Source organism: Bidens hawaiensis, unplaced genomic scaffold, assembly GCF_021521415.1.
Source record: "Bidens hawaiensis isolate Kalapana, Puna unplaced genomic scaffold, B.hawaiensis_p1.1 tig00024225_1, whole genome shotgun sequence".
In the NCBI taxonomy this organism is placed as follows: domain Eukaryota; kingdom Viridiplantae; phylum Streptophyta; class Magnoliopsida; order Asterales; family Asteraceae; genus Bidens; species Bidens hawaiensis.
Genome location: NW_027493804.1, coordinates 33,898 through 54,961, shown reverse-complemented (window position 1 = coordinate 54,961; position 21,064 = coordinate 33,898). Strand labels below are relative to the sequence as shown.

The following is a 21,064-nucleotide window of genomic DNA, read 5'->3' as shown; positions in this document are numbered from 1 at the left end:
CCCGCGAAGCCCACTACCTGTCGTCTCTACTTCTCCTCAGCCTTACATTGACGAAGAGGTGATGATATTTAACCTTCTTTTTGATACATTATTTATACGTATTCTTATCATATCTGCTAGTAATTACTCCTTTTTTTTTTGTTACTAATCTTTATTTTATGGCTCATTAATAACTAGTTTTAGTGTATTGTTATCGTCTATGGTTGAATTGTAGTTAAATTTATGGTTATGCAAACTTTTTTTTAGTATTTTGTGGGTGCATACCAGGTGTTTGTGAAATAGTCTTGATAAACCCTGATTGTAATTTATACCAGTAATGTTTGTTTTGAGCTTCATTGGTAGCTTGCTTTGGTGTATTCTTATCATCTTTGGTTGAATTGAAGTTTAACTTGTGATTATCTGAAAAAGTTGTCACTCCTATAAGCATTACAGCCCATTTAGTTGAGCTTTAGCCAACTGCCCGACTCTTTTATAAAAGGTCTTATCTTTGAGTTCGCCCGTTGTTTTATCTGAAACCAAATAACCCACCTAACCACAAGCCACCCCAATTAGATTACACACACCTGATTAACCTGCCACAAACTACTATGGGATTACGATTATTCTTGGTTAATCGTTTGCGTTTTCAAGTGTTGGGTTAACCCTAATAATCCTAGAAGGTTTCACTTTGCCATTTATAAATGTATCAAGAGTCCATTTGTTAATTCTTTTAGTTGTCCGTCATTTAAGTCCATTCATGAATATAACTTTCAGGTCAGTAACAAAAATTGGTTGGTGCTAAGATGAGGATGATGTGCAATGGATGGATTAACAATTTGAATGTAACTTTCAGGTCAGCAACAAAATTTTCATAATTCGTACTTAGCTTAACGTGGTAAGGTAATTTGTGTTTTTGCTAATTGGTTATGTTCTTGTAAATTTGCTTATGGTTACTCAATTGGTTTAGCAAATCATTACAAATGTAAAACCCACAGCGTCGCACAGTGACTGTTTACAAGTTTGATTAATGTAACTGTGTTTTGTTAGGTAATTTTACGGTTTAGGTTGCAAGTGTGAATGCATCTGTTCGGGTAGCAATAATGAAGAAGTTGGTTCAAGACTTCAAGAAGTTATTGTATAGTACTTTCATGTTTAGACATTCATATACTTGTGGTACTTTTAAACTTCTTTGTATACTTCAAACATTTTTGTATAAAATTTTAACTTTTAGGCATATATCAGTGCATATTGGGTAATTAGAACATGTATGGGAATACTGAAAAGAATGTTTTGTAAGAACTTATAGAATGACATCTTGATGATAAGGTTCATTAAGGATATACGAATAGTCGATTTGGGATATGTAAATAAACGATGCTCTATGAGTTGAACTTACGATTGAACATTTATAGATGTATATTTTTTTAACTTTTAATTAAATTTTTATGCTCTACACTTGTACATGATTATGCAAACACTTATACGGTATAATTATGTGTAGATAAGGCTTCGTCGTAGTGCAGCTCGGGTATGAAGTCTCGGATCAGATCAAGAAGAATATCTTGTGTACCTTAATGGGATAAAAAAATCTTGTTTTTGTATTTATTAATGTTTTTGTTGCATTTAAATGTTGTGCACAGTTATGTGTCGGCGGTTTTTAACAGATAATTAACATATGAGTTTGTTTTATGTAACTAACATTGGTTGGTTATATTGAAAGTTTGTTTCAAGGTGTATTTTGGTTGGTTATAATGAAAGTTTTGGTCACTCAGTACAATTATTAGGAGCTATGGCTAAACAGATATATTTCATTCACTACGAAATTGTTTAGAGGGTAAAATAGTCATTCTGCACAATCATTCAGAGGTCCAAACAATCAACACTTTACTGGTTCAGCACTTATTGGTTCAGATTCTCTTAATTATTCAGACGTCTTATTGATTCAGCACTTAATGGCTTAGCACTTGCCAAACAACCCCTTAGTATGTTCTTAGTAACTGGTTTACTCTCATCTCTATCTCTATGTTAGTAATGTTAAGCAAATCACAATGTATTAATGTTTAAATACGAAGGGCTCTTAACACATAAAGCATACGAAGGATGAAACATAGGTTGCGTGATTATTTTATGACCTGCATAGTTTGTTTTTGTTTTTTGTTTGTTTGTTTTTTTTTGCCTGATTATTATTACAACAAACAACAACAACCATATCTAGTAAAATCTCACAAATAGCAAAGCTGTGTAGCAGGGTTTGGAAAGGGTGGGATGTAGGCAAACCGTACCTTCATCCCAAAGAATAGAGATGCTGCTTCCAGAGAAACCCCTGACTCCAAAACCATATGCATGGGATTAAGTAAAAGAAACACCAAGTTCAATACTAAACTTTTAGACGATAAAGGAAAACATATGCCTATAATAAAAAAAATAGGTAACAGTAAAATAATTATAATTAAAGTAGTCGTAGTAAAATAGATTAAAAAATAGTGATATTAGTAATGAATACTAAATATATGCTATAAAATACTAATTTAAGAATAGGATATCTAATCTAACTACTATATTAAAGCAATACATAGTTTTCACATGATATTTAACTAAGCTATCCACATAGGATTCCACCTCAATAATTTCTAAAATTATAATTTACACATAATAAACTATTTAATTTTAATACTATTACCATTTATATAATTACTAAGAAAGTTACAAATATAACTTTAAATGTTGTATTAAATAAGGTTTTTATATATTTATAAACTATAAAATTTTATTCATCATTATTTATATCTTATGAATTCATAAAGTATGATTATGTCTATTATTAAATTTAATTTTTTTGTTGCATTTTTTAACCACCCGTGTATTACACGGGCTATATCCTAGTTATAATAATAATTTTATCACTCGAAATAAGGTAAAGAAAAAGCTCACTATGATATAATTCTAGTCAAAACTTTACATTTCTCCTAAAAGTCCTTAACCTTAATCTTACGTCTTCAAGAATTTCTATCCTCAACCATGTCCTCGAAGAGGTGCAAATCTAGCAAATCATGCTTAATCTTTTCGGCCCAAGTCAACTTGGGACGTCCTCTATCCCTCCTCCCCTCTATATTAATAGTTTCTACAGATCGAGCAAGAGCCGTCGTCTCTCTTCTCTTCACATATCCAAACCATCTCAATATCCCTTTCTCTTATATTATCTGACATGTTAGCAGCCCCTAATCTCTCTCGAAAAACATAATTTCTTATTCGGTTCACTCTTGTGTATCTACATATCCACCTTAGCATTCTCATCTTGCTACCTCTAGCTTACGCGCATATGACTTCTTAAGAGCCCAGCAATCTGTTTCATATAATATCGCAGATCTAATTGCGACCCTATAAAATTTACCCTTTAGACTAGTAGGGAATCTCTTGTCGCATGAAACTCCTGATTATTACATGTCGAGTAATTTTTGTACGAATTAGTTATATATGTTGTGTAATTTATTTAACATGTATGTATACATATATATATGTTGCGTAATTGTTTTACTTTATGTGTAATTATGACAAGAAAGACCTTTCTATACTTCGTACGTTAGGCGTCATTTGTATAATAACATGCCCCTACATGTGTGTATATAAATATTTCATTGTCTCTTTAAATATATATATTCTTAAAATAAACGTTTTATATAAACACTTTAGGAAAATGGTTAATTTAACCGATTGAAAAATTAAAATATAAAAAAGGAACTTTTTCTTTATTTAAGACAAAAAAAAAAAAACCCCCTTTTGTAAGGAATACACTACAAAGCATTTTTAGTAGTTATCACATCAATCTTTCAATTATATGTTATAACAGCATAGGCATCCCAATCCTAAGACCATTCTTTGTGGGTGGCATAGCGGGGGACAAAGGGGCGGCATAGGCTTTGTATATCGCCGAGGGGCGGTATAAGGGGGCGGTGTGGTGAAGACGGACGGTGAAGGGGGTGGTGGGGCCATGTGTTTTTATCTTTCTCCCTCTCTCACAAACACATACATATATAAATATATATAGCATGGTAAAACATACATTAAATCAAAACGGGACGTTTTGAAGAGGGGCTTTGAAGCCTTGTTTCCTATGTACGTGACGATGACGTAGAGGGGCGACGAAGCCCCTCCACAAAGAACGGTCTAAACAGGCGAATACCATCCTAATATTGTCATGTATACCATCACTTTATCTACCTTATATGCATGTCCCGTTTGCACTATCGGTTAGGATGAAAATAGGAAGAATGTTAGTAGTCTCAATCCTATATTGATAAATTGTGTGCCATATCTAGCCTCATAACTGTCGGGCTATCAGTATACCAAATATTTTGTTAAAATTTACATGTTAGGACAACACAATTCTTACTATTTTACTTCTTTCTTTTAAAATGTTTGTAACCAAATAAATAAGAAACATAAATTAGATTTCTATATTACTCAAGGACAATAAAATAAATGTTTACAAAAATATTTGTAGGTAAATGGATAGTACGCTTCAGGGTATATCGGTATCATCCGATATCATACTTATCCCATATCTGTAACGTTTTTTAAAACTAGTCTAATTCCTAGTCTCATACCCGTATACACGTTTCAAGTTTTGGGTACGGGATTTGTTCGGAATTCCGTCATCTAACATTTTTGGTAAATTCACTTAGACTATACCTAACTATTAAGTTTCAACCGAAAACTTTCATATTATTATTATTAATCAAAATACTCAAACGTCTCGATCAACAAGCAATATATATGTAGTTGCGGAAATCAAGATTCAATTAGTTGTATTGAAATGTACAAAGACAAACACCTTTATTAACACACAAGCCTTAGCGTACACCATACGATCTCCAATTCTCCATAGACATGAGACAAGGCTAATCACCTCCGAAAGCAACTTCAAATCAAGAAACCAACAAAGTCGTGTCCAGCAAAAAGAACATGAAGTAATAGAAAAAAACTACCTAAAGCAAGGAACATTCAATATCCATCAACCCAATCCACTTCAATATCTTCACAAAAACCCTAATCTAACTCAAACCCATTTCACATCTCACCTCAATCTCAAATGGGTATATGTTGGTCTTTACTAAAACCTCATCGAAGCCACGAAATCTCGATTTCATCCCCACCTCGAAAACCCTTGAAACCCCATGAAGATAGATCTATTTTAGGCAAGGAGTATGTTGACCTAAAGGAAACTTACCACATTGGGAAAGAATTAGGACGGGGCCAGTTCGGTGTCACGTATCTTTGCACCGAAAAGGCCAACGGATTGAATTATGCATGCAAATCAATACCTAAAAAGAAGCTTGTGACAATAAAGGAAATGGATGATATGAGGAGGGAGATCATGTTGTTGCAACATTTAACGGGACAGCCGAATATTGTGGAGTTTAAAGGTGCGTATGAGGACGAAACGAGAGTGCATTTGGTTATGGAGTTGTGTAGTGGTGGGGAGCTTTTCGATCGGATAATAAAACGAGGGAGTTATTCGGAGAAAGAAGCGGCAAAGATTGGGAGACAGATTGTGAATGTGGTGCATGCTTGTCATTTCATGGGAGTTATGCATAGAGATTTGAAGCCTGAGAATTTCTTGATGGTTAGTCAAGATGAAGATGCTCCATTGAAGGCTACTGATTTTGGGCTTTCTGTCTTCATTGAAGAAGGTTAGTTTATTTTGCATATTTATTTATCTCTTAATTATTCAATATTCATATTCATATGAATTCTATGTTCATTTTCTTGAAAATGTTTTAATGCGTAACCTGATTTCTTCAAACTCACATACATGCATATAACCTTTAATGTCGTTAAGTATCGTTAAATATTTATTTTTTTATGCCTGATGTAGGTATGATATTAACACATCTATACTGAAGTGTTTTCAAAATATGATTGAAATTAAAACTATTTCCCAACAACTAAAAAAAATATTATTGTTTATTTTGTATTATTTGAGAAAACGACTATAAACTTTTGATAAGATATCATACAACAAACTCTTTGTCTATCCACCTCTTTTCTGAATGCTAAGATTATCATTATTGAACGACGAAAATTTTTTTAATCCATATTGTATATGGAACTTGAACCCAAAATCATCAAAACCTAGGTGTTTAAAGACTATGTCTTTACCAACGGACCACCTCACCATTGGCTTGAATGCTAAGATTATCATCGTACATTCGTACTCTTAATAAAATGTTTGATTTATTATAAAAATGTACTGTTTTTGAGCTATAAAAGAATTTTAACTTTTATAGGTTAAGAGGTAAAGATATAATAAAAGTTGAGGATTTAATTTATAATTTTTTACGTTTATTAACTATATTGATTGATGGTATCTTTTTAATAGTAAAACAACCTTTTTTTATGGTAAAACTATCTGAAAGCAAAAGAATGAATATTTTAAGACAAATAATAAAATTATAATAAAGGTTGATTATAACTAATTAATAAGAATTTTTAGCTTTGTACACATTTGACTAGATTTTACTTAGAAATTTAGAAGACAAAAATAAAATAAAATTATAGGATATCTAGTCACCAATGAAACGACTAGTAAATACAAAGTAAAAACGGTGTTGTGTACATCTGGTCAACAAGTCAACTGGAAAATGACAGGTCAATGAGCTTTGTCTTTGTGCCCTTGAAAATCTTTGAATAATCAATTTGACCCTATCAATTTATATAGGGTTGTTAATGTCAACCTTAGACCCTAACAAATTGCAATAATGCGTGAATCGACCATGGACACACAAAAATGAATCTAGGTAAGTATCAAATAGCAATTATTTATATTACATTGCATTACATTAATGATTGGCACCAAAACTGGAAGACAATATTGTTCTGAATAGACTCCATGATGAGCATGAAATTTATGTGACATCTCTATAAATGTGATTGTGAACCTTTATATGTGAAGAGTTATGAACTCTAGCTTTAGGAAAAGATAATCATGTCTTGATTTTGGGTTGGTCGGTTAGCTGGTTGATTTTGAATGACTGATTATTCTATAATAACTTTGAGCGCGGTCATCTTAGGGGTTAGTTTTGTATATATGTTTCGCTAATTAAGTTGTCTTTTGGGTTGGTATGGAATAGTAGGCCTGAAATATTAATTGGTTGTGCAAAGTTAACTAGTTAAGAAATAAGTCATAGACCATAAGTGACTTTTATATATAAATTATAGATGAGATCAATCTTTTTGGTCCAATATAAAACTGTGCATATGAAGCAAGAGGATTAGGAATAGGAACTGTTGGATTGGCAGATGCTTAGTGTGGTTGATCAAGACATTGTACAACATGTATTAGAAAAGACATCAACTTCGAAGACAGTTTTATTGACGACTTAGCAGTAGATTAATGAAAGAATGTGTTAATTATGTTCCAGATCATGAGTTCAATACAATAGTATATTTGTATTCGGTTATTTCTTTCGAGCTTAAATTCAAATTGTGTTATCTTGGCATAAGGCTCTAGTGAGCAAACATACGTGGTTGTTTAGCTTTGGGTACAAGTAACAGAGACGACCCTAAAGGGGGGGTTTGTGGGGGTCTTTGACTCTCGAATCTTTACATTGCATAGCTTCGGCTAGCTCTAGTTTGGTTGTGAACATAGTCTAATCACATAGATTGAGTAAACCACATTGTGTTTCTTTGTTCTTTATTAATTTTGTACTTCAACTTGTCTTACAATTGTTTTTGAGTGTTTTTAGGTTCAGATTTAGCCAAGAGTACATTAAGTGTCTCATTACAAAGTAGGAATGAGATTGAGAAACTATGCATTTGTTGTTTATATTCAGTTATTCATCATGTGACATTTTAAAAACATGTGGTATCTTACTATTAATTTTTTTTCAGGGAAAAGTTACAGTGAGATTGTTGGAAGTCCATATTATGTGGCACCAGAGGTGTTACGGAGACGTTATGGGAAGGAGATAGACGTGTGGAGTGCGGGTGTTATATTGTACATTCTTCTCAGCGGAGTCCCTCCTTTCTGGGGAGGTACAAATTACAATCTATATATCTTGTGACTTTTATGTTCAATTATATGGTTTTGAAAATCAAAACAACTTTACAACAAATAGAAAAAGTATATCATTGTTCAACTAAAGTTGAATAAACACATAAGTTTTTTAATTACTTAACACAAATATAAGTTTTTGTAAGACTGTAAGAGTGTTACTAAAAGTTGGATCTTAAAAGCCAAAGTCCATTAAATTGTTTGTCTAAAACCATAAAGTATAATGGATGTTTCAGAAAATGAAAGGAGCATATTTAAAGCAATATTAGAAGGTAGTCTTGATCTTCATAGTCCTCCATGGTCATCTATATCTCCTAGTGCCAAAGATTTAATCTCGAAGATGCTGACAAGAAATCCTAAAAAACGTATCACTGCAGACAAAGCCCTCGGTTAGTATATTTTCAAAAGAATGTTCATATTTATGTTGTTTAGATGATCATGACATATGGTTTCCTTTGAGATAGATACAATGATCATCCCAAAATATATTTATAAAGTTATAACATTGGACTTGCATTAATCTTTTGACATCTTAGAACACCCATGGCTCAAGGAAGACGGTGAAGCTTCAGAGTCGCCCATGGATAGTGCAGTTTTGATTCGAATGAAGCAATTTAGAGCGATGAACAAGTTAAAAAAGCTTGCAATGAAGGTATGCTTTAAAAAAAAAACTAGTTTTAGTTTGTTTTGATCAAGAAAAAGAATTTACATATTGTAAATGACAATGTGGCCTTACTGACATGATCATTACTGATATTCAAATATTCAGTCACATTTAAACCTTTGTGTGCACCAACATATTTGTTTAATATCTTGATAACGGGTAGTTTGTTTGTTGAAGGTTATTGCGGAAAACCTAGAATCAACCGAAGAGATTCAAGGCTTGAAACAAATGTTCAACAACATGGACACCGATGGAAGTGGTTCCATAACATATGAAGAACTTAAAGCGGGACTATCAAAGCTTGGATCTAGGCTTGTCGACTCAGAAATACGACAACTATTGGAAGCTGTAAGCTATTAACTGCGTGCTTACTTTGACTTATGAGGTCAAACTATCTATTTTCATATGCAAAACCGTTACAGCTTTTTATTTGATTTTAAGTTGGCGTATTCTTTACTATTAGTATTCACTACTAATCATCTCCTTTCATCATATTCTTTAAGAAGAATCAAATGCTCCATATCAATTTCGAAGTTAAAAACCAGTCCGCTTGACCTAAAATATCAAACATAGCTAAACTCGCTTGTTTTCATCATGTTACAGGCTGATGTTGATAAGAATGGAACAATTGATTACATTGAGTTTATCACTGCAACAATGCATCGACACAAACTCGATAAAGAAGAAAATTTGCGCAAGGCCTTTCAATTCTTCGACAAAGATAATAGCGGGTTTGTTTTCTGGGTCATCTCGGTGATATATGTAAATTGTTGCTCGATATAACTCGTAAGTTCTGTTACAGATTAATTACTAGGGATGAGTTGAAAAATGCCATGACACAATATGGAATGGGTGATGAAGCAACCATTGATGAAGTACTTGATGATGTAGATACTGATAAGGTTTGCAGCAATCATAAACTCAATAACAAAATGCTAACAATTGTAGTCAACTTTCGATCTAAAGCTATAGCTTTTCGGGTTATTTAACATTTTAGTTTTGTAATTCATCGAACAGGATGGGACGATCAACTATGAAGAGTTTGTGGCGATGATGAGGAAGGGTACGGTTGAAACACGAGAACATGTCAAAATACAACTTGATTAACAAAATTATTAGTTACAAATCCCAATGATTTCGGGTCCGAATGTTGTTTAGTAAATTATTATTAGCCAAACGTGGGAAAAAAATGCACCCCTTAGCTCATTGCTTTAATCATTAATATCTACAGTCATCACCTTGTAAGCATCCATTCGGCCCGTGATTGTTTGGTACAAAGTTCATGGTTTAGGGCGATATACGTGTCTTGTATAAAAATCAAATAAAAGCTCGAAACAACGATTAATTAGTCATCTTCTAAAGTTTAGATTAGTTACAAAAATATAAGAATCCAATGGGACACTTGAATAAGGTATACAAAACACAAACTTATCTGGTTGCCATTGTATTATTTGCAAGTATTAAACATAGTTTTTCACCAGATCCTCTTCTGTATTCAACACCTATTTCTTTAATTCTTATAGCCCTTAATATCAAAACTAGCAATCCTTCACGTTCTTCGCATATAGCCATCACCGTTCACAAACTAATCACCGTCTCCAGTGGATGCTGTGACATACAAAAAGCATCTTGAAACCCCAAAATCCATCACAACAGCATACACTCTCACCTATAAAAACTAAAATTAGAAACATTACAATTAAATAAAATATTGAATTATATTATATTTCTAAGTAGAAATGTTACCACATTAACTCATCTTCCAGAAGCAATCCGGTAGTTAAGAACAACGTCCTCGGGTTTTTTCCATATATAAGCACGAACCGTAGCTAAGCTCATGTCGGGTGTCAAGACCTAGATAACAAGAGCATATTAATGTATTTATATCAAAATGAATCTATTTAAAAAGATTTAAGAATGTGATTAATAACAATAATAATATAAACTTGCCTGATTATTGCATAAGATATCTATAGCAGGCTTAAGTTTTTGCCATGGTTTAAGTCCGGATCTAAAGGATCCGTCTCCTCCTCCAGGAGCAAAAGTTCCATCGATACTCAAACTATCCATTGGTTTGTCCAAGACCAACTTCTCCATAACATAATTAACGACCTAACACATATTTACACAAGATAATTTACTTGCATTGTTGCATACCATTAACAAATTTAACAAAACATTATTAATCACACCTATAATAATACAAATAATAATAACAATAACAATAACAATAAATCATAATAAATGAATAATAATAATAATAATAATTAAAGTTTTCTGGAGCCGCCTCTATCCCACCTAGATCTTTGTTTATTTAATAAACAAACGAACATGAACCAAACATTTGTTCATTTACTTAAAACACATAAACAAATTTAAATGAAGAACGAAACATGTGTTCATGCTCGCTCGTTGAAGTAAACAAACAATTTCTTTTTGGTCCTTTACAACTTAGTTCGTTCATTTAAACTTGTTTTATGTTCGTTCGTTTATGTATGTATATATTCATTTTTTGGTCCATTACAACTTAGTCGAGTTTTAATAACTTAGGTACACATTGTTCTTCACGCTACTTTAATTGGTTTTAGCTCAGTTATGTTCATTCATCTATGCTCACTTATGTTTGTTCATTTACGTTCGTTTATACTGTTAACAAATACGAGCATGTTCATTTTCTTAACAAACGAACAAGAACAAGAGACCCCTGTTCGTTTAATAATTCGTATTCGATTGTTTGTTCGGTTATAATTAAATGAACGAACATGTTTCGTTCGTGTTCTTTTGGTTTGTTTACAAGCCTAGTCCCACCCTCCCCAAATCCTTACCAAGTGAGATTTGACTGGGTACCTTTTCTTAATTAACAAAACATGTTTTAACAATACCTTGTTTATTCTTAGAATACGTGGTGCACTCAACTTCCCCTGTGTCACGGTTTGGGTAGTTGAACCTTCATAAGGCTGTAAATAAAAGCTACACCTGGATATTAAACAAATGATACCCCGTTTATTTAACTTTTTTTGGGTCAAAATGTAGAAAATCATTAAATAAATGAATAATAAGTAGAAGATTAATTACTTGGTATTTTCTCGTGGGGGCAATCGATTATGCAAAACACATTCCAAAACCCACCATGGTAAGTCTTTGTCATCTTCGGTCCCGTCCATTTCGGTAATTTTCTTTCTCCACGGGCCATTGTGGGACCCCTCGGTGATAATTGAAGGAGGGGAGGTAGTTGAGAACTCAAATGGGGGATAGACTTTAGAGTCATTTTCAGGAGCACCGTCTACTTCAACTTTTGAAAGTGTAATATTTCTTCCAGAAATATCCCTGCCAGCTGGCACTTCCCCATTCGCCAAAGGTTGGGACCCCGGTTTATGCTTTCTCTTAGATAGCCAATGAGCCAGTAGCCCTTTGAGCGTTTCTCGTGCTAAGTTGATCTGTTTGTTTATCATATTAGTTGATAGCAATCATTTCATATGTGGGGAAACTAAATAACTCCATACTACATATATGCAGATCCTACATATACATATATGCAGTATTTGAAATATGTAAACTGTTATACTAATATCATATGTGTAGAATGATATGCTGCATATATGTAGTATTAAGGATTTTTTGTTTCTCACGAAGAATGAGTTTTCGCATACGTCCCTATTTGTATTATATATATGCATACACACACGCATACCTTGTCATCCTCAGGTTTCTCAGTGATTTGAAGATCATTAGAATACATCTCTGCAGAAAAGCATTGTGGTGTGTCTAAATGCACAGACAGGTTTCCGAGCCGACTATCTACAGTGAACCAAGAGGGAATGCTGACCTGGAAAATAATAATTATTATTAGAGTTAATGAAAATTGCATAAAAACGGCGAATGCTGCCATACATACCATTTCAAACAGCTCTTCTTTCTTCTTTTCAAATGAAACCTGAAAGAAAACAGTTTAAAGCACTAAGGTGAATGTATGTTGACTTATTTAATAATAATATGTAATTTTTTTAAATAAATAACCTGTCCATAGTTCTCAATCACAACACCTCTAGTGATCTCCCAAAGCTTCACAGAACCAACATTATCCTGCCAAAAACACATTCTATTTAGCAATAACTATGAATAGTGATTTACAGGCTCTCCAAGCACAAGGTACCGCTCCTCAAAGCTACTATCATTTTCATATTTTAATTACCTTTGGACATATTTTGTTTCTCTCTTATAACTTTTAAAATATAACGTTTTACAGTATTCCAAATATACTGTTCTGACGTGCTTATTTTTATCTACGTTTCGATATAACTATTTTCAAAACTGCCAGAGTACAATCTCTCCACGCACAAAGTACCACCCCTCAAAGATATTATCATTTTTGTATTATATTTACCTTTGAACACATTTTTTTTTCACTTATAACTTTTGAAATATAATGTTCTATAAAACTCCAAATACACCATTATGGCGTGCTTATTTTCATCTACATTTCGATATAAGGTTTATTAAAAACTGACCGAGGTCAAATATGAATTTTAAAATATTAAAAAAATTAAGAGAACACATAATTTAATGTTACCTTAGTCAGAACATGTCGTTTGTTGTTCAAAATTTCATACTGAATTATCCCTGGGATTCCATCAATACTGAACGTTGGCTCTTTATACACCGGAACCTACATGAAAGTGATATTAAAATCAAGAAATGAAATTAGTTTAAATAAACAAAGATGACTCACGGGAGTAGATCCTTCCATTGAAGCCCTAGCTCTTGAAAAAGACAAATTGCCAGCTAGGAAAGAACCGCCTCTTTGAAACACCTTTTGTGGGTCCCGACCTTCAGCGGGCCACCTATGGACCGAAGAGTCGGTGGTTGCAACCCAAATGCCATCATCATGGATTGCTAGTTGCTGAATAGGGTGTTCTTTTGTGCAAAGTAATATGCTTTCCCTTGTTGCAAGGTCAGTTAAGTACAACTACAAGTGCAAAATGTACAACAATATGTTTATAAATTCAACTTTGAAGAATCATGAAAGAAACCCTAGAAATAGAAGTTAACATACAGAAAGATCTCTTCCGCCACTATACACATGGCTGAAAGTTGGAGTGCTGGCAAGTGCCCAGACGGAATCTGTATGAACCGCGTATGAGTGCACACATCGTTGCTGCCCGAGATCCCATAATCTAAAATGATGGAAAAAGAAATAATATCATGGTTGTTCAAGAAAATGAGACAGTCAGAAGAACTTAGAACGGCGGTAGCAGGGGCGAAAGGCAAGGTCTAGATGTTTACCTGATCATAGAATCAGATGATCCTGATAAACAGTACCTGCATCAATGAAATTCAAGAGCCATTAATAACCCAATAACCAGACAGAAAGTTTGCTATTTAATAGACGAAGGACATGAACACGTGTCTCATTTGTTCATTAATGTTCATGCACATTTGTTTACATTCGTTCATTTAAATTCGTATGCGTTTATGTTCTCGCTAGCTTACATTTGTTTTAAGACTAAGTTGATTTATATACTTATTTAAATTTCTTAGCACTACAGTTTAGTATAGTTTTAATAACATTTTAGGCCACCACATTGTTCTTCACATTTCTTTCAACTAGTTTAGCTCGGTTATGTTCGTTCATGTATATACAGTTATGTCCATTCGTTTACGTTTGTGAACTATTAACGAACAAACATAAACGAAGTTACGAACACGAACATGTTCATTTTCTTAACGAGCAAACATGAACAAGAAAACCATGTTCGTTTAATTGTCCGTGCTCATTTGGTTAAAGTCAAACAAACACAAACATGCTCTGTTCATGTTCGTTCGATTCGTTTCCAAACCTACCCAGATATGCACAACAGCATCACAACACAAGTAAAAGAAATAAACTCAAGTGTAAAACCTTTAACAAATCTCAAACAAATATGAGTATAAAAGGGGAAAAAAAAAACAAGATAGGCTCACGTGTTAGGCATAAACTTTTAATTTTATATTAAAGTAAAACCCAAGTTAAATAAAATACAAACCTCCCTGTAGAATCGATAAGCAATGCCCTAATATTATCCGTATGACCTCTAAGCTTCATCATCTTTGAACCAGTTCTCGTGTCCCAAACACGTATAGCCTACAACAAATCAAAGATCATAAGAAATCAACTCTTTACACTATAATAAAATCTCCGATAACTATTAACTACACAAATTACCTTTTCCGTTCCACCAGAAACCAGAACATTTCCAGTATCATTCATTGCTAATGCATACACAGATTCTTTGTGTCCTTTAGCAGATATAGGAACATACCCTTGAGGTACATTTGTTATGTTGTTACTTGACCCGATAGTGCGTAGACTAGATATTCCTGACCCGTTGGTGCCACTTGAACGTTCCTCGTCAGCAGCCTCGCTGGACTTGGTGAGTGGAGCAAGTGCAGCTTCAATATCCCAGATGAACACCTCACCACCCAACCCACCAGATGCCACAATATTGCCCTAGAATCATAAACAAACAGAAATAACAACCATGTTTATCTCAGATGTAGAAAATATTAAAACCTATTTCAAGAATATTATTGTTAAAATTAAAAAGAATTACGTTTCTTTCTGCTGCAGCAAGACAAGTGACATAATCTGTGTGTTGACGAAAAGTGCGTGAGCAAGTTCCGTTAGAACAGCAATCCCACATCTAATAATACAATGTAAAGTGATACTAGTTAATTTTGTATAAATACTAATTTACTGTTAAAAAATAATCAATCTTACACTGAAAACAAACCTTGACAGTAGTATCTGAGGAGCAAGATATAAGGGTATTTCCTCCTACAAGGACTGCATCATTGACCTGTAGACTTTAAAGTTTTATTAAAACTGCATTTAAAGTTAAAATTAGCAGAAATTACGAATCATACCCAGTCAACATGGGATTCAAAGGTGGCTGAACATGTGGCATCCTCCTCATTCAATTCCCATCTCTTTAATGTGCCATCACGGCTCCCTGTGAAGAGGTAACTTGAGTTATCTGGTTTTGATGGCTTTAATACAGCCAAACAGTTTACACCTGCGCAGTGCTGCCAAAAGATATATTCCTCATGAGTTTTCTAACTGTTTAGTATATGATCGAATTCTAGAAGTTAATTAAACAGACACTAATAACCTTTGTGTCATCAGTATCATTGAGAACATATGTAAATCTCCTCTCTTTACGAGAACGGACTGAATTAGAAGCACTGCCTGCAATACCCACACGATGCATTGCAGAATTTCCTGAACAAAATTAAGAAAATCATGATATAAGTCTGACAATGTATCCTATAATATTATTTTAAACAAATTCTACCCCAATGCATTTTGTCTATATGTGCATTAGCAAACAAGTAAAGTAGCAGACTGAAATTTTTAGGTGTATATGTCACAAGATATTAATCTCAATCTAAAAACACAATACGAATGGCACTACAATATCACAAATACTTAAAAGCATGTATGAGGTTTAGATTTAATATATACCAATTACCAAGATGATACGAAAATTTCATGATGTGCCCACATATACCCTGAATTGAATCAGGTTCTAGATATTCACACTTATAACTTATAAACGCAATTCCCCTCATTTTTCACACATATGTAAATTGGGGCATGACCCACCTGCCCTCTTGACTTACCTATATGCACTCTCCATGCATAACCTTAAAATCTATGCATAATTACCCATTACTGAATCCCACACAATGTCTATATGTCAAGAGTTTTATAATACTAGGGTTACAACTGTGAGAGTGGCATAACCTAAAAAAATGTCAACTATTATCAAATCATGAGCCAATGAAAAATGTATACAAATAGATAACATTCCTATACACTGACACTTCAATGTTTATCTGGCAAGACTATACACTGACACTTGAAGAAACATATCTGCCTGCAAAAATTTCATCTTATCTTTTCATTTTTATACATCTAGGGAATATGGGTCTTTCCCTCACCAAACTGTATACAAAACAGAAAAATTAACTGCTCTTAATAGAAGCAAGTGAAAGGGCAGTAACGCCATTATACCATGTCAAAACAAACACTACTCTCATCACACTGCTGGACTTAATATACTTAAATTCATAAACTGAGCGAATAAAATAGCATAAGCAACAATTTGTCCTCAAATCACTAAACCAGTAATCCTTTTTTACATAAAAGAATCATTACAAAAATGCCATCATGTTACAGACCGATGAACAGCTACAAAAGAACAGAGTAACAGAATAGGTTTTCTTTTATACTAAAGCAAAATCTACTAGCTCTCCCAACAAACTTCACTTACAATAATAGAACCTTGTTATAACTTATATCTACCGTAAATCCCTCCACTATACACTGGCACTTTAAGAAATAGATCAGAGCGCATTTTTATACTCTTAGTTTGAAAATCACCAAAAAAGGAAATGCAAGACCCTTAAGTATAGACCTAGAGAATATGCCATTTCCCGCCACCAAACAACATACAAACCAGAAAACTACCTACTGTTCTTAACATACAGCAAGTGAAAATGCAATTACTAATTACGCCATTCTACCATTTTAAAACAAACACTACCATCCCTATTCTATTATGGATACAGCACCATTTCAAATAATTCAACAATTAATCCATCACTATATTCATGGTTGTAAAAATCCCAACTATTCGCCAATTAAACCCCGATTAGTCGCGAGTCCCCACCTCACTGATTAATTTTGAGCTAATCGGCCAATGGTCAAATCCGGCCAAAATCAGCGGTTTATAGCGAGACTCTAGCCAATTTCCGGCCAAAATGTCTATGCATATATATACAAAAATGAGAATTACATATAAAAATGTTTATGCATATATATATAAAACTAATAATTACATATAAAAAAAACGTGCGTGTGTGTATATAGAACTGAAAATTACATATAAAAATGTGTGTGTGTGTGTATAAAAATGAAAATTATACATTAAAGTCCGATCCGAATAATCGCTAAACCCCACCCCACCACCGACTAGTGACTACTACAACCTTGACTATATTCAATTGCCTTCAAAGTTTCAAACCAGACATACAGGAATAATAACATTTTCTAAATAACTATATAAAAAAACAAAATGAAACTCACAATTGGCACCTAATGACCAAATTACCAAACCTACATGAGAAACCCTAAGCAACATTACTACCGAAGCCGACTCACAATAAACCAAAACAAAAACCTAATAATAATAATAATCCTGAATCGGATATCGTTCAAATGCAATTATAATAATCCACAATTAATGAATAGAGTTGCTGAAGCTTACCGAAGGACGGATCGATAGTCGATTGGAAAAGAAATAAGAGCGATTGATTGAGGAATATATAGAGTAGTTATTAAGGTTGATGGAGTGAAGTAAAATTGTCCGTACAAATGACGGTCATCTATCTATCTGTCTGTAATGAATAATGAATTGGCAGTGGTGGAGCTTGAACAAGTGAAATTGAAGTTGGATGAGAATAATTAATTAATAATAATGATACAGGAGTCGAAGGTTCAATTGGATTTGACAGATGAGATTGAGGGTTTGAGAGAGACGAAGAAAACGAGAATGAAAGAGTGAAATGAAAAGGGGAAACTGTATTTCGTTCAGCCCCTGTGGTTTGACTCACTCGATCGGGTGATTCTATTGTTTCCGAACAACAATACAATACAATACAATACACTATCAATCTCGAGGGTGGTTTCGGTCTTATTATTAGGTAAAGTTTTGGTTTTGCTATTTTTAATCACTTTTTCGTATTTATTACGTAACAAATGTTTGGGAAAAAGGAGTTACGGGCGGTTAGTGTTTCAGATAAGATTGTAAGATTAGAGGTGTATAGACTGGCTTAAAATTTATAATCGGTTTGGGTTGAATCATGTTCAGTTTGGTCAATAAAAGTTAAAGCTAGTTTATGATTGGTTTCGGTTCTGGTTGAAACCGGTTTCTTGACCAGGTTACGATCGGTTTCCCTAATAATAATAATAACAATAATAATAACCTCACCAATAATAATAATTATCATCTCACCTCCAACGTCCCCAATATCTAACAAATCACCATACTTAGATCCAACACACATCTGAGCAATCAACCTCGCCGGAATATTAGAACTACCACCACCGCTTGTTGTGATCGTTGCCAATAGATGAGCCATCAATGTTCACCATTCACCACCTACCGTTAAGGGACCGATAACCGATATATCACTGATATATCGGTGATATCGACTGCATAGCTAAGCAGTTAATGCGGAAAATTATCGGATATTGGTCAAGAACCGATATTTGAGATATCAGTTATTGCAGTGAGATATCGGTAGGATATCGGTAATTTTAATATCATGTAAAATTCATATATATAACATTTTAACACTTATAATTCAATATAGTCTCCTACTATTAACAAATTGCAAAACAAAAGTTTTTTAACACTTATAATTCAGTATAGTCTCCTACCCTAGCAAATTGCAAAACCCTAATAATCGTGACAAGTAAGAATTGATTAAGACTTAAAACACTAACATTGAACACTAAAAGTTGATAATTAAGACTTAAAATACTGATATCAGGAATATCGGTTAGCGATATTATCGGTACCGATATATGACCGATATTTTAACTGATATTTCGCCAAGGGACCGGTAACCGATATATCACTGATATATCGGCGATATCGACTACATAGCTAAGCAGTTAATGCAGAAAAATATCGGATATCGGTTATCGCAGTGTGATGTGTGGGTGAAATATTGTGTGTTAAGTGAGTCATATCATGTGTTTTGTGTGTTTATATACCAGGAACACGATTACTTTGAGTGGTTTTATGTTCATAGGTAAGAGTAGCTTAAAGGAGCTAAATTGGCGTATATGAGATGGAGTGGAAATGAAGATTTTATTGCATGGAATGATAGAGAATTTGAAGACGAAGATGTGGCCGAAAACGGGGCGTAAAACGGAGTTATAACGAAAAAGTTATGGGCAAAACAGTACGGGTGAGGCAGTCACCGTAAAGAAGAGTATCCTGACCATAGGCTACGGTCACCACCGTAGCTTACGGTGGAGAGACCGTAGGCTACGGTCTCCCGGGCGGAAAAACGCGATTTTTTGGTTTTTCTTCCATATTTAAGCTCGATTCAACCCTAGGACGGCTATGCTTCACACCCTAACATATTTTGGCGATTTTGGGGCCTTTTTCCACCATCCTAACACCTCCCAATCACCATAATCATCCATGTCATCATCCGTTCAACAATCAAAGAAGCTATTCAAGATGCATATGCTAGGGTAAACCGCTCGTGACCATCTCCGGCTGTAGGGTTAAGTTGTTTGTTGGATTATCGGTACTCTAAACCTAATTTTTGGATTTTGTTTGTGTGCTTGAAAGTGTTTTGGGTAATCAGTGAGATTTAAAGTTTATCAGTTAATGATTTTGGTCATCAACAATTAGGATTGAGTTCTTAGTGTCATTGACCTAGTTATCTTTAACCATAATACTAATGTGGTTCATCATTACCTAAAATTAACAATCAATTAGATTATTGTTTCGTCGTGTCAATCATTTGGATTAAGTTCTACGATCAACATAGTCAAACATTTAGTCTTTTGACTTAGCTGATTCAAACAAAGATTATAATCCAATAGGTTTAGTTATCTATCCAAGTTACTTTTAAATCTGAAACTTGGAGATTGGTTACTCTTTTCATAATTGTTTACAAATCAATTTAATAGTGTTTTTATTTAACAAACCTTTTTAAACCGCTTGACATCGTTTGTCCGTTTAGTATAATAAGTTGTAAGAATTGAACTTGATTGACACTTTCCACTGATTTCCTGTGGATTCAACGCCTTATTTGCCCTTACTAGTAAAGATATTTTATAAATGTTGTTGATTGGCCTTTCGACATCGATCACAATGAAATTTCGGTAATTATAATATCATGTAAAATTCATATATATAACATTTTAACACTTATAATTCAGTATAGTCTCCTACCATTAACAAATTAGCATTTTGCAAATTGCAAAACACTAACAATCGTGGCAAGTAAGAATTGATTAAGACTTAAAACACTAACATTGAACACTAAAAGTTGATAATTTAGACTAAAGCCACAGATATCGGGAATATCGGTGATATATCGGTCAATGTCGCTGATTTTATCGGTAGCGATATTCTGACTGATATTTTGATTGATATTTCGCCAAGGGACTAATAACCGATATATCAATGGTATATCAACGATATCGACTGCATTGCTAAGTAGTTAATGTGGAAAAATAACGGATATCAGTTAAGGACCGATATCTGTGAGATATCGGTGGAATATTGGTAATTTTAATA

General features: G+C 33.6%; 2 protein-coding genes across 3 annotated transcripts; one reads left to right on the top strand and one right to left on the bottom strand.

The window, feature by feature from the left end:
* The first annotated feature begins 4,942 nt into the window (after window positions 1-4,942).
* Window positions 4,943-9,877, top strand: LOC143568737 (calcium-dependent protein kinase 29-like). Its single transcript, XM_077054812.1, has 8 exons — window positions 4,943-5,669; window positions 7,870-8,013; window positions 8,269-8,421; window positions 8,569-8,684; window positions 8,874-9,044; window positions 9,300-9,427; window positions 9,499-9,598; window positions 9,714-9,877. The coding sequence occupies exons 1-8, from the start codon at window positions 5,069-5,071 to the stop codon at window positions 9,801-9,803; spliced, it is 1,503 nt and encodes a 500-aa protein (XP_076910927.1). The 5' UTR covers window positions 4,943-5,068; the 3' UTR covers window positions 9,804-9,877.
* Window positions 9,878-10,020: 143 nt separating this feature from the next.
* On the bottom strand, window positions 10,021-18,049 carry LOC143568744 (uncharacterized). 2 transcript variants are annotated; one of them, XM_077054819.1, is made up of 19 exons: window positions 18,005-18,049; window positions 15,845-15,954; window positions 15,600-15,758; window positions 15,467-15,532; window positions 15,287-15,376; window positions 14,899-15,183; window positions 14,720-14,817; window positions 13,980-14,015; window positions 13,750-13,870; window positions 13,426-13,662; window positions 13,267-13,362; window positions 12,714-12,779; window positions 12,592-12,630; window positions 12,388-12,522; window positions 11,772-12,133; window positions 11,579-11,672; window positions 10,647-10,808; window positions 10,443-10,550; window positions 10,021-10,365 (listed from the first exon to the last, which is right to left on the bottom strand). In XM_077054819.1, the coding sequence occupies exons 2-18, from the start codon at window positions 15,941-15,943 to the stop codon at window positions 10,452-10,454; spliced, it is 2,244 nt and encodes a 747-aa protein (XP_076910934.1). In that variant the 5' UTR covers window positions 15,944-15,954; window positions 18,005-18,049; the 3' UTR covers window positions 10,021-10,365; window positions 10,443-10,451. The 2 variants fall into 2 exon arrangements, with proteins under 2 accessions (XP_076910934.1, XP_076910935.1); XM_077054820.1 differs by lacking the exon at window positions 18,005-18,049 and adding an exon at window positions 17,139-17,159.
* Window positions 18,050-21,064: the final 3,015 nt, after the last annotated feature.

Bases quoted from the DNA above. Each gene is read 5' to 3' on its own strand.
- LOC143568737 (XM_077054812.1), top strand. From the start codon at position 5,069: ATGGGTATATGTTGGTCTTTACTAAAACCTCATCGAAGCCACGAAATC. The intron at 5,670-7,869 runs GTTAGTTTATTT...ATTTTTTTTCAG, and splicing joins TTCTGTCTTCATTGAAGAAG to GGAAAAGTTACAGTGAGATT. The intron at 9,428-9,498 runs GTTTGTTTTCTG...GTTCTGTTACAG, and splicing joins TTCGACAAAGATAATAGCGG to ATTAATTACTAGGGATGAGT.
- LOC143568744 (XM_077054819.1), bottom strand. From the start codon at position 15,943: ATGCATCGTGTGGGTATTGCAGGCAGTGCTTCTAATTCAGTCCGTTCT. The intron at 15,759-15,844 runs GTTATTAGTGTC...ATCTTTTGGCAG, and splicing joins ATGATACTGATGACACAAAG to CACTGCGCAGGTGTAAACTG. The intron at 12,523-12,591 runs GTATGTATGGCA...ATTATTTTCCAG, and splicing joins AAGAAGAGCTGTTTGAAATG to GTCAGCATTCCCTCTTGGTT.